The following is an 11,688-nucleotide window of genomic DNA, read 5'->3' as shown; positions in this document are numbered from 1 at the left end:
AAATACATAAAGTATACTTATTTTTTTAACATTTTAATTACAGGTTCAATCTTTTTTTAAATTCCTTTTCAGGAATACTGAATCAGTTTTTGAGCGAGTGAGATGAGATGCATTCTCACATTAGTCTAGAACTACAATACCCATCATGTTTACACAGCGGTGGCGCATGCCATTGCAACCTACTCGCTTAAAAGTAACACGCTACTTTACTCATTGCTTGAAAAAAAAAATCAGATTATGTAACTCGCGTTAAGTCGCACGGGTATATTTGTGGCAATAGCCCATTGTATGGGTCAAAATTAGCGATTTTTCTTTTATGCCAAAAATCATAAAGATCATGTTTTGATTAAATTTCCTACCGTAAATATATTTTAAAAAAATGTGAGTGAATGCAAAAATATCGCAAACATAAATGGACAGCTTTAAAGGCGATTTTCTCAATGTTTCGAATTTTTTGCACCCTCAGATTCCAGATTTTTCAAATAGTTGTATCTAGACCAAATAATGTCCTATCCAAACATCAATTGAAAGTTTGTCTATTCAGCTTTCAGATGGTGTATAAATCTCAATTTCAAAAAATTGACCCATGTGACTGCTTTTGTGGTCCAGTGTCACATACGTTATTTACTGTAGACTACGGGATTCATCATGTGAGTGTGAACAGAGTGGAGACAAAGAACCATTCAAGAGTTCACACTTACAAATAATCAGTGAGAGAGTTAGCATATTGTCCGAGGAGAGGTCTCCGTCTCCGAGATAGGAATGCGATCCGGAACTTTGTTAACAAGTATCATTTAGCAACCCTGGGGCTAGTTGTCTCCAAGGGCCCTAAATTTACATTTATTTTACAGTGCATTTCTTTTATTTCTGACTTTGGGATAACATTATAAATTATTATTATTATATTCTAATTGTTTGGCTTGCTAAAACACAGATATGTTTGTAAGATGTCTGCTAAAGATCTGTCAATCTGGAAAGCATCTGCTGTGTAATGCATCTGATAAACGTCTTAGAAAAATAAATTTTACATACATTCTAAATCTTAAACATCTTGGAGACATCTTCTAAATATTCTATATGACATAACAGGAAGCAAGATGTATTGCAGATGAGCAAACACAAAAAAAAAACCATCTTGCAGCAGATGTAAATGCATGATATATAAATATATATAAATGATATATCACAACTAAAAATAGGTTTGAGTCCACTTTAAAGATACAAGTCGATGCAAAGACTTTTTACTGTTCCATTTGGACAGACGTGGGTTAATGCTATTAATTTTGAACTCTCAAAGTGCACCAGACGGACGCATTTCACTCTAAAATAGGCCTACACAGGATTTCCTTGCCCCAGCCCAGACATCCAAGTGAAACATGGGGCAAAATAATAAGAGGTTTGAGGGCCTAGGGCCCAACAGTAACAGGAAGAGAGCCGTCCAAGAGCCTTGTTAGACATTGTAGGCTATGGGACCCATTTCTCAAGCATAAATAAACATGTGTTTTCATTGTTGATGGGTTTTCTGAAACAAACTGGATAACAGCCAGACTGCCGCATTGAATTATTATGAAACCGTTTTAACCCGAGAGCAATTCAGTGTTATTTGGTAGGACCCCCACTGTGCAGTTCGTCAGGAAACCCCCCATTTCTTCCAACGCGTGACTTGAAACGCCCAATTTTTGGGCGGATGGTTTGAACATCTGTAGCGAGATAAGAGCAGCACAACTCAACGCATTGTTCCCTCGCCTGAACACCGACTCATCGCTCGCTACCGCGACTGTGTTTACCATCGCTAAAATGGCGGCCAATTTTAACGGTATGCATCGTTTATTTTAAACATAAGTTTGACATAGGTCAATTCATCTATGGGAAAAAAGTATAAGATTGACGTGGCCTTCACAGGCAGTTTAACGTCACCATTCGAAATCGAATTAGAATTCGACAGCAGTCTCCATCAGAATCCGCTGTTCTAAACAATATTCTAAACAACATGTTTTATTCTAATTCCCCAGTTGACGGAGCTCGTCTTCTAATCGGTGAAGACAGTGCAACTATTGGTAAGTTATTAAGACCTGTAAGTTACATTTGCTTTTCTCTTAGGTTGTGTCTAAACATCCACTCATCTCTCTCGGTTTCATTCTCCGTGTGTTGAGCGCTGTCTCACAAAACTTTACAATGTGAAAGATGTGGGGAAACACGTGGTAAATCGTATTAAGATGTTTTGTTGTAGTTAAAAAAGAAGCGAAAACAGCGTCAAGAAAAGTAGCTCTCCAAACGAGGCAGTGAAAACCAAAAACTAACAAAAAGCTTTAAAGTTAAACAGTGGTTTCAGAATTTTAAAGTAAAGGCAAGAAATGTAAAAAAAAAAAAAAAAAAAAAAACTCTCGCCCATCAAAGAGATTAAAACCGCGAACAAACATTATTTGTTTTTTTCGACACCAATTTCATATTAAAGCACCAAGAGATAGGCCTAAGTTACATTATTTTCCCGACAGATAAAAATAAAGTAGGCTATGACAACCCTAATTTCGACTGATCGATTACAACGATATTTGGAAAGAAATAACAAGCATGATGCATTCTTGATATCAACAGTTCAATATTCACTAGTTAAAATGCTAATTCTTGATATCAGGAATTCGATTTCTACTAGTAGGCTAATTTTTTTAAAAATATTTATATCAACGATGACGTCATCACTCGCAGAACGAGTTCTTGATGTCAAGAAATCAATTTCAACTAGTAAAAACTACAATAGGCTACTTTATCTGTAATTTTCACTAGTGAAATATCATCATAAGCTGCCATTTAAATTCCAATTTCACATTTCAGAAGAACAATGCTTAGAAAAAAATCGAAATGTTTTATATCAATAATTACTTTGTTACTAGTAAAAAATATTAATTCCTGATATCAATAATTTAATTTTCACTCTTTGAAATGCTCATTCTTGATATCTAAGTGTATTTCAACATGTTACATTTGTTATTTCTGATATCTTGCAAATGTATTTCTGATTTCAATAATTGATTTCTTTGAGATAGGCTATCTAAAATGGCTTTCAATCACATTGCAGATATCATAAATTAACATTGTCACAAGTAACAAAGTGATTACTGAAATCAGCAATAGAGGTTTTTACCAGTAAGAATTTCTGATATGTGAAATTGAAATTTTAACAAAGTAAAAAAAAAATCAATTCTTGATATCAACAACTGAATTAGATTGGGGGCTCATGGTGATATTTAACTAGTGAGAATTATAGCTTTGAAATTATTGGGATCAAAAATTGCCATTGTTACTACTAGCTAGTAGAAATGTAATTCCTTATATCAATAATTCATTTCCTGGGAGAAAATAAGAGTCGAAACGGCTACAAGTAATCGCGTTTTGAAAATGTTACCTAAATTGCCATAGCGATGTCTTTAATATCTAAAACATGGATGATAAATATCTAAATGGGGGGCCATCTAACACACTCACACACACACACACACACACACACACACACACACACACACACACACACACACACACACACACACGAGAAATAGATAGACCGCTGTTTGCGACATCATACAGGACAATTCACGCTCCGCTAGACAACGAGGTGTGTCTGGCTCTTTGAAGTCAATGATCCTTCACTCCAGCGGTTTTACACCTAATGCCTGATCAAATGTGCTTATCTTGTGGGGGTAGGGCTCTAAACCGAGATTGTGAGGGGAGAAAATGATGTAAACCTTTTAATGTTACTCAAAAACAATGTGTATATTACCTTGTTTCGCTTGGGTGTATAGAAGAATGTGTCTGTGCTCGAATACATGCAGTTTAGTTTGTGAAGCCCTGTGACACACACAACAGTGAAAACATCAAAGATATTCTTCTCTATAAGAATGTCTAAAAATACACAAGATGTTGTTTTAACAAACAGGGATGGTGTTTCTAAATTACATAATTGGGGGGGGGGAAATGGACTGGCATATTGTTTTGCATTTATAATTAAGGTCCAGTGTATCTGAGAAAATATCTCACTGAGCATCCGTGTCTTAATCTTTCTGCATATATACTGGCCCATAGTCTATACTAGACGCTTTCACAACATTTGCATATGATTTGCAAACTTTCAAAGTTATGTGAATTCTGCTTCGTTAGGTCATAAATGCTTTGAACTGTTAATGGTTTGCCACTAGGGGGCGATGATCGCTCGAACCAGTGCCTAACAGAACAGAAGTGTTAAAAAAAAAAGTTTAAAGGGACACACACACACACCTGGGGGCCGGATACTTCTTCAGGGATTTATAAACGGACTGAATATTTGGAAAAAAAATAAAATGTATTTTTCGAGTTTCCCCTGTACAGCACTGTTGTGTTGCCCATCTTAAACAGAAGATTCATCTTTTATGCATTTACATCTTTCTTATCACCAAATTGCTGTCATGAAAGCTACAATGAGCCTCACGCAGCAATAAAATATATTTATATTCATTCTGGATTCTGAATAGAAGTTACTAAATTTTTAAAAATTAAATGTTTTTTGTTTTTGTTTTTAAATATTCATAAAAATTTACGACCAATTCCTGCCACCAAAAAGACAAACTTTTTTTGCAAGTGATTAATTTATTTATTTTTTAAAGACATTTCTTATTAACTTGCCTCCATATCTATTCATGTTGATACTAGTATATCGCATAATGATCGTGATTTAAATACAAACAGTTAATTTAGATATTGCTGCATGAGGCTCATTTTAGCTTTCATGACAGCAATTCGGTGATAAGAAAGATGTAAACGCATAAAATATTAATCTTCTCTTTATGATGGGCAACACCAACAGTGCTATACAGGTGACATTAGAATATGGTGCAAAAGTTAATTTATTTCAGTAATTCAACTTAAAAGGTGAAACTAATATATTATATAGACTCATTACATGCAAAGTGAGATATTTCAAGCCTTTATTTGTTATAATTTTGATGATTATGATGATTTGATTGATGAGTTGAAAACCTTTACACAATATTCTAATTTCATAAGCTGTAAGCCATAATCAAAATGATAAATAAAGGCTTGAAATATCTCACTTTGCATGTAATGAGTCTATATATAATATATTAGTTTCACCTTTTAAGTTGAATTACTGAAATAAATTAACTTTTGCACGATATTCTAATTTTAGGGTGTTTTTTTTTTCTCCTGACAGTGATCAGCTACACAAGATCATCAAATTACATAATTATGATACTATTTTAACCCTAGAGTATTTTAGTGTTAGGACATTGTGTAGGACGGTGTCCGTGCGGTTTGTCAGAACGTGTGCTCTGCTTCTTCAAACTGCTCAAGATGTTATTGATTTAAAGACTAAGGTTGCTGATTTTTAGCCAGCTTTGTGTGCTTTTCTGTGTGTTACCTGCATCCAGAAATCCCTGTTTGTTTAATATAATAATAATAACTTTATTTTTATATAGCGCCTTTAAAGCAGCTTCTCAAGGCGCTTTACATAATAGAACAGACAAATTAAAATACAACACACACAAGAAAAAAATAATAATATATATATATAAAATAAATTAATAAAAGCAAAAAGCAAAAAAATCTAATAAAAGCTAACCTAAAAAAATGCGTTTTTAAATTAGTTTTAAAATTACTTAGAGTCTGTGCATCTCTGATATTTGGAGGGAGTGTTTGTTTCCGTTTTTTTTTTTTTTTTCAAGTCTGTGATGCCATTTTGCATAATTTGCATTTTGACGGCTCCATGGCTATTATGGACTTGCATTTTTGAATTCCCGCTCACGGAAAGGTTCGCCACAAGCCCTCTTTCTCTGTTTTCTCCAGTTCATGTTGCACCAACTTCAAAATCACGTTTCTACTGTATACACAGCAAAAAGCCCATCTTACCAGCGGTGAATTGGCTTATTAAACATTGGAGAACAACTAATGTTACCATCGTCTGAACAAAGACTTGTCTTGCTACCATGACCTGTAAATGACCAACACTAAAATAACTGCCAACATTACGTGTATAAATAATTAGTTTGAGTTAAAATTGGGAGTTTGACAGCTTTCTGGAACAAATATTAGCTCCTTTCACACTGAAATCCCAGTAAATTACTGTAAAATGACCTGAATGACTTTTCCGGTAAATACACAAATGTGCTTTGTGCGACTGCGCTGACTGTGTGATTGCTGAACTTTCCTTGCAAAGGTATACATAATTTTGAAAGATAATTGGTACGTTTGTCTCGAATTCAGTAATTGTAAATAAAAAAAAATAGTTTGCCACCACAACCATTAGATCTAAAGATCTTTTTAAAAAAAACATACATTTACCCGCCCATAGACCCTCCCCTCGAAGAAATCAGGACAGAAGTGTTTGAAAGTGGACAAAAGAGACGATTAAAACACTGTGTAAACGGGAATGCGTCTCTCTCGTCTACTTGTGATCCGATCGACCAAAACGCATCTTAATACCAGCTGTAAACAGGGTCTTAGATTCATTCTCTGTCCAATTTGACTACACGTTTTATTTAATTTTTTACTTCTGAGTGATAGGCGTAAGGGGATGATCACACTGAACGCGGTTTTGCTCTTAAGGCGACACACTACAGGTGAATAGGGTAAACATTTTAACTAGCAGATATCACCGTGAAACTTTCCCAGTTGATTACCTACATTAAGATGAGAAAAAAATGTAATACAAGTTTTCTGTAATTTAATGTTTGAATATGCAAATTAGGCAATATCTAAGTAAATATGCGCTAATTTGCATATATTTATAAAAAAAAATGAAATCTAAAAAATTGGATAAAGCCAGCTTAAAAAAATTGTTTTCATTGTGTTCACATATTAGATGGGGAAAAAAATACAGAGGGATTTATGGATATCTATTTTTGTTATCCTGTAAATCAGAATATACTGTCAATAGCCTTAAAAAATGATTTTTCGCCATGTTTTTTGGAATAAAATCTAATATAAATCTGGTTAGGAATAATATATTTACAAATCCCTCTGTAACTGTCTTCATAATATAACTAGGTACAAGACTGGAAAGTTTGGTGTGTATCGGTGCAACTGAAGTGGAGATTTCAGACTTGGAGAATGAGAGAGAAGTCATTTTGAGAAAACGGGCTTTAAAGATTTATCCTCAGCCAATGAGATTGCGCATTCAGCCCTATTACTTTCACGATTGGTTGCTGATAAAAAGGAAATGACCATATTTGGATCCGACAGCATTGTACAGGAGAGTCAATCTAGTGCATGTTTACGTAGAAAAAAAAAAACGTTAAAAGCAAGGGGACTTTGCGCCAGCGCGTTCGGACCTCGTACCGGCATCATACCGGTAATTTACTGCTAATGTAGCAACTTCCCATACCGGGAAATCGCCAGAATTAATTTATTTAGGGATGCACCGATATACAAATTTTGGCCGATACCGATAATTCTTTACATTTGAAAGCCGATAACTGATATATTGGCCGATAAATCTAAATCCAAATTTGTATACAATTTTTTGAGAGCCTGAAAAATCGCGCCATAAAATAAATAATCCATTATTTATCGGCTTTAATATATCGGCCAAATTTTCTTATCGGGCTAATAACGATAACATTTAAAAATTGAACGGCCGATACCGATATGGTGGCCGATATATCGTGCATTCCTATATGAAAAGTGAACTTATTACCGATATTTATGTCCTGTTCACACATGATCTCTTAACCAGTAAAGACTGCATGTGTGAAAGGGGCTATTGGAAGAATTGAGCCCTTTTTAATAGGCTACACACAACATGCTAAACGAGGGTTGTTTGTGTTTTCAGAGGCTCGTCTCCTAACAAGCGGCGGCGAGGGCACAACTCAAGGTAAGCTTGTTACGCCACCCGGTGTCCCCGCGTTGTGTGTGACTGAAAAAGCAGCCGCCCCGAATAACCTCACAGCCGAGGTATCGGTCCCTCTGAGTGGCGATAACAGCGGGTCCAAACCCTGCGACGGAGGTGTAGCTGTGACGCGACGGGATTCACCACGGGCTACAACAGCCCCAAATCTTAGTCCCGAGACCAGCAGGACCTCGACGTCTGGGAAAAAGCGGGAGAGGGAATCGGAAAACACCTCTGGGATTCCGGTCAAGCGTCGTTTGAGACTATCGGAGGAGGAAGAGAGTATGTATTAATAACCCGAATGCGGCGTCTCTAACCGGCGTGTATTTTGATTCAAATGTGTATTTTATTGTTTCACAGGTGTACAGGATTACGACGCGAGATGCGCCGAGTTATGGATCGATGGAGAAATTGCCGCTTGTGAAGCTTATCAATTATCTCAAGCCAACAGCAACCTCAGACGCCAAAACTTGCTCCGAGACCTAAGACAAGTAACCAATGCTGCTCGACGCAATAACAACTCTTCGGCTCAGCCGGCCACCCAGACGACGAGCGCGCCACAACTCGGAATAACCGCCTGTTTTCAGGAGTTCATCAAGGTTTTTCGCCAGGCCGAGGGGTCGCGGAGAGCGGATTTCGCGGAGTTGATCAATTCAGTTCGGGGAATGCAAAGGGATTTCAGAGGGTTGTCAAATGAAATCCATAAGGTTCGGGTGGATCAAAAAGAGGTGTTAGAGACTCTCTCTCTTCTGTCGGAAAGGATGAGTGTCATTCAAATGTATCTGACCAAAGCGCACAAACAGTGACTGGCAAGAAATGATGTGTCCGTTTATACTGGTTTGTGCTTGAGCCTGTTGTTATTGCTGGTTCTCAGTTTTATGTTGTAAGCACAAGTGATTTTTATGGCACCCACGCTTGTTGTTCATAAGATCATGCATGTGTGTGTTATGCATGTAGTTTTTAAATAAATCACTTCAAAATGGCTGCTAAAAAAATGTCGCTCTGATTTACATGACAGCCAGACATCAGAGAATGTCTAATATGGGGAATGTCTAATATGGGGAGAACTGCCACTCTCAGTAAACTTCCGGCTTCTGAACTGGTTGCAGTTCCACTCTGGATCCATATGAGGGCGCTCACAGGACAAGTGCAGAATGAATGGAGGCCTATGGAGCTATACCCCTCAAAATCCACTTTTCTCAGGATATCATTTTTTGTCTATTAATTTGAATGTTTTTTTCGAAAGGAGATGCAAAGAAATTACACATTGCTGGGTGTTAGATTTTTTAGGGTCACTTATTTGCTTTAAAAAGTATTTTAAAATGTCAATACACCTCGTTCGACCAGAGATACTGCTTTATGGCAATCCTTCAGTCACTGTGGTGCTTTCACGCTTTGCAATTTCTTTTCTCTCAAGGCATCGACAACACACCTGACACAGGTAAATACACGTGCTAGAAGACATTCTGGTCCCGCTTCGGATGCCATGATACCATCAAGCGGTATCTCTGGTCGTAATCAGTCCTTCACTGACCAATCAGCGTTCATAAGCAGAATGCTAGCGTGTTATGGGCAACAACAACTCAACCTGTAAGAAATCGAAATGACATAAGTACTCGTTCATTCAACTTTCGAACTATAACCCATGTTGAACTTGCAAAACCTACAATCAAATCTGAGATTTCTCAACGGCGATCGGGTGAAAGAGACAAATGTAGCCGTCTAGTTCCATAGACCCCCATTAATTTTGCACTCGGGCGAATGCCCCCAGTGGAACTCTGGTGGAACTACAACCAAAATTCGGTACAATAGGACTTAATAGGGAGTGGCCAGGCTCTCCGTAGACGGGCTCTGTAGATACTGAGCAGGGGACTAGTTTTTGACATGGTGACTTCCCTGACTGCCTCTGATTGGTTCATGCACTGGAGAGGCTGCAACCTGATTGGTCCCCAAGTCTAAAGCCCATCCCTTCACTATAGGTGTTTTTATTTTATTTTGTTTTTTTATGAGTAAATCAAGTCTGTGGTAAACACACCCATGGCGAAAATGTGAATTTTGAAGCAGTTGTTTATTTTGAAAATGTAATAAGTAACTGCACACACACACTCACAGCCCAAACTGTGTTATCTAGTGTACGTTGTAGAACAAAAATGTCAAAATATAGTCATGTTATATTTACCACAGACCTTACCCCATTATAAAACCCCATAAAAAAAATGAAAATGTGACGTGAAGGTATTATAAGTGTGAAACTTATCCTAAAGAGACACTCACATAATGAAAGCTCCCAAAAAAATGCTCATCAAATAAGTAATTAATTGACTACAGAAAAGTGTAAATTCCAATTTAGGGAAATTATTATTTGTATGTGTTGTGTGTGTGTGTATAGTACAGAAGTCTTGCTAGACTTGTTGCCCTGCAGAGTTTAGCTTCAACCTTTACAACACCTGATCCAGCTAATCGAGAGTTTTTGAGACCTACGGTTGGATGCATATCTTATCACATTTACATTTAGTCATTTAGCAGACGCCTTTATCCAAAGCGACTTACAACTGAGGACTACAGCAAGCGAGTCATCGTGAAGAGGCAAAAAATAACGCAAGAAGTGCTCAAAATACAAAGTTCTGGCATTGCTCAGAGTAGCATAAGCCAAAACAAGGGAGGTTAAAGGAGAGGTTTTTTTTTTTATTAGGGCCCAAGCCTTGAAAAGGCGAAGGCCCTATTGTTTTCCTCCGGATTATTCTTCTCTATTATTATTATTATTATATTACTACCTTTTGGGCACTTTTGGGGGCCTTAACGTGCTCAAAAACTCTTGAAACTTAGCACAAATGTCAGAACCCGCGGCCATTAGAGCCGGACTGAAGCTGGTACCCGGGCGTGGCAGGGGGGCTCGACAGCGCCCCCTGGAACGCGGTCCGAAAACTTGGTCCATAAATCAAACACGCTTGCGTGTAATAATATGAAACTCGGTACACTTATAGATCTCATCGGTTCATATATCCTTCGTGCTCTGACTTTTTACCCCAGCCCAACAGGAAGTCGGCTATTTGGCGTAGTTTAAAAAACACATGCAATGGAATTTAAAGTACTCCTCCTAGACGATTCAACCAATCACCACGAAACTCGGTGTGCATGAAGTCAAGACATGGAGGATGATAAATTGCGAGGGGATTTTTGATATCTCGAACGGTTTGGCCGTGGCGAGGAAACGAATTTATGGCGAATATTGGAAACAGGAAGTGTGTTATAACATCCTCATACATTAATTGATCTTGATGAAACTTCAGCAGTGTGTTCGTTGTAAGAGGCCGATCACATGGATGTGACTATTGTGAGTCAAAGTTATAGCGCCACCAACTGGCAGCAGGAAGTGTGTCACTTTCAAAATGCTTTGAATTCACCCTCTTATTTTTACCCGATTTGCTTCAAACTTTATGTGTATAATGTAAACACACGGCAGATGTAGACCTGTGAAAGAATTATTGATATCTTAAATACTGTTGCCATGGCAACGCTTTAAACTTTTATATTCTTTTTGGGTGCATTTGAGGCTCTTAACATGCTTCAAATTGCATGAAACTCAACATGCATATCAGATTTATTAGGTACTAGGCATGTGTGAAGTTTCAGAAACGGGCGTGGTAAGGGGCTCAGTAGCGCCACCTTTAGTCAAAAATGGGGTATTAGTTTTACCTACAGTAACAAAAATCGGTATTTATATTTATCTCCCCGAGCCGGACAACTTTCTAATTTACAGTCATTAGCTCCGACCAACAGGAAGTCAGATATTTTGGTTTGAATGTGATTTGATG

The 11,688-nt window shown here is 37.4% G+C and overlaps 1 protein-coding gene across 1 annotated transcript; it reads left to right on the top strand.

Annotated features, from left to right (window-relative positions):
* Positions 1 to 1,349: 1,349 nt before the first annotated feature.
* LOC307005940 (uncharacterized protein) lies at positions 1,350 to 8,911 on the top strand. The gene is made up of 4 exons (XM_079626488.1): positions 1,350 to 1,816; positions 2,013 to 2,057; positions 7,817 to 8,155; positions 8,234 to 8,911. The coding sequence occupies exons 1-4, from the start codon at positions 1,798 to 1,800 to the stop codon at positions 8,677 to 8,679; spliced, it is 849 nt and encodes a 282-aa protein (XP_079482614.1). The 5' UTR covers positions 1,350 to 1,797; the 3' UTR covers positions 8,680 to 8,911.
* The last annotated feature ends 2,777 nt before the right edge of the window (positions 8,912 to 11,688 follow it).

Source organism: Phoxinus phoxinus, assembly GCF_949152265.1.
Source record: "Phoxinus phoxinus genome assembly, chromosome: 1".
NCBI lineage: Eukaryota > Metazoa > Chordata > Actinopteri > Cypriniformes > Leuciscidae > Phoxinus > Phoxinus phoxinus.
The sequence above is the reverse complement of the archived record's forward strand: the minus strand, read 5'-3'. Positions and strand labels throughout refer to the sequence as shown.